The 2,197-nt window shown below is 65.1% G+C and overlaps 1 protein-coding gene across 1 annotated transcript; it reads left to right on the forward strand.

The window, feature by feature from the left end:
• The first annotated feature begins 762 nt into the window (after window positions 1-762).
• Window positions 763-1,362, forward strand: NEUROG2 (neurogenin 2). The gene has a single exon (XM_088523979.1). It carries the CDS (start codon window positions 763-765, stop codon window positions 1,360-1,362), a length of 600 nt encoding a protein of 199 aa, XP_088380105.1.
• The last annotated feature ends 835 nt before the right edge of the window (window positions 1,363-2,197 follow it).

A 2,197-nucleotide genomic window follows, 5' to 3' on the forward strand; every position in this document is an offset into this window, starting at 1 on the left:
CTTACAGATGCAGAGGAAGGAGGGGTGAAGGGAACACGAATTCATGCCAGTAGCAGTGCTGTAGTGCCCGGGCTGAGCATAAGCGCACCTGCGCGCCCAGCCTCACCAAGCCGAGCCGCATCAGCCCTGTGCCACTTCTCGTCTGGGATGGTGGTGCAGAGACCTGAGTCACTGTTAGCAACGGGCTGAGCGGGGCTCCTGAGTCCCGGTTCCTGCGCAGTCCTTGCTCGGGGTTGCGTTCCCTGCGGGACCGCCGCCGCGTCCCCCCGCAGCAGGTGCTGCAGCAGCGCGACCTAAAAAAAAAAAGACAAAAAAAGACAAAAAAAAAAAAAAAAAAAAAAAAAAAAAGAGAGAGGAAAAATTAATTCCCTCCCGCCCGGGCCCCCGGCGGCGCTCCCGGCGCGGGGGCGGGGCCGCGCGGCGGGGGGCGCCGCTCCGCGGCGGGGGGCGCCCGCGGGGGCGGCGGCGGCGCGCGTGGCGCGCGCGCAGCGCTGATTGGCCGCCGCGCGCCATTCACGGCTAAATGAGCGGCACGCTCCGGCCCGCCGCCAATGGCGCCAGTGACCGCGCCGCGCGGCGGGGGGGGCCGCGGCGGCACCGCGGCCGGCCCGGCCCGGCCCGGGGGGGCCAGGGGGCCCGCGGGGTATATAAGGGGCCTTAAGGCGGGTCGTGTGCCAGACCCGCCGCCGTCGGGCCCGGGCCGCTGCGCCGGGCGCGTGCCAGGCCCCCCCGCGACCCCCTGCCGCCCCGCCCCGCCGCAGCATGCGGGGGGCGGCCGAGAGCGCGGCGCCGGCGGGCGACGAGGAGCTGCTGCTGCGGCGGCGCCGCCGCGCCTCGCCCGCGCGCCCGCCCTCGCTGCCCTCCAGCGCCGGCGAGGAGGACGAGGACGAGGAGGACGAGGAGGAAGGCGCGGCGGGCGAGGCGGCGCTGTCGCTGCGGCGCGGCCGCGGTCGCGGGCGGGGCGGCCCGCGAGCGGCGCGCACGGCGGAGGCGGCGCAGCGGCTGCGACGCAGCCGCCGCCTCAAGGCCAACAACCGCGAGCGCAACCGCATGCACCACCTGAACGCGGCGCTGGACGCGCTGCGCGACGTGCTGCCCACCTTCCCCGAGGACGCGCGCCTCACCAAGATCGAGACGCTCCGCTTCGCGCACAACTACATCTGGGCGCTCACCGAGACGCTGCGGCTCGCGGGCGCCGGCCGCCTGGGCGCCCCGTCGCCGCCCGCCAGCCCCGCGCCCTCCGCCTCGCCCTACGCCTGCACTTTATCGCCCGCCAGCCCCGCCGGCTCCGCCTCGGAGCCCGAGGCCTGGGGCGCCCGCTGCGTCCCCCCGCCGCCGCCGCCGCATCTACGGTGCCTCTGACCCCCGCGGCCCGACGGGGAGAAGAACCGCGCGGGGGGTATCCGCGTATGGGTGCGCGGGTGTGGGGACAAGAGCTATTTTTATTATTAACTTTTAATTTTTATTATTTTTATTATTTTTCCTGGAAAGAAAAAAGGAGCGAAAAAAGACGTTTTGTTAGACGTCCAGGTTAGAAGTCACTGTATAATTTGTAGGCTTTGTGAGGGCTGAATGCAAGCGTGGAAATCTAGGCTGAACTCTCTCAAAAGGGGGGAAGAAAAAAAAGAAGAAAGAAGGGAGAAATGTTAGGGGGAAGCGGGGGTTTCGGCGCGGGAGGGGGAGGCCCGCCTCATGCATTATTTATTTCGACCTCGAAGGGGACGAGGAACTCCCCCCTTCTTTCAGGAGATTAAAAATAAATCAACAGGCTGAAAACCTACACGGACACGGGACATTACAGCGATCAGCCACGCACGTGCTCGCGTTTATTTATTATAAAGAAAGATTTCATGGAAAAAAATATGTATTTTTTGTATAATTTACAGAGTTTATTCTAGTATGTATTTACAGCTGAAGAGCAAAGGGACTGTTCTCGTCATGAGACAATTATAAATAAAATATCTAATTTTCCTAGCCTTGCCTGTTTGCCGCTGTGAGGGGGGAGCTGTGTGCTGCCTGCCGGGAGCTGTTCAGCAGGGGCTTGCGAGCATCGCGGTGCCCATCCCGGCCGTGGAGCCGAGCCGGAGCCGGCTGCTCCGCGTATGGGACGCTCGCCTACCCGCCTGCTTCTGCAGACATATGTGCCATCAGACAACGTTCCCACAAAGCAGGAACCAGTCGGGCGCTGCTCGTGTGA

This window comes from Tinamus guttatus, unplaced genomic scaffold, assembly GCF_059628265.1.
Source record: "Tinamus guttatus ecotype Peru unplaced genomic scaffold, ASM5962826v1 Tinamus_guttatus_pri_ptg000202l, whole genome shotgun sequence".
Classification (NCBI taxonomy): Eukaryota; Metazoa; Chordata; class Aves; order Tinamiformes; family Tinamidae; genus Tinamus; species Tinamus guttatus.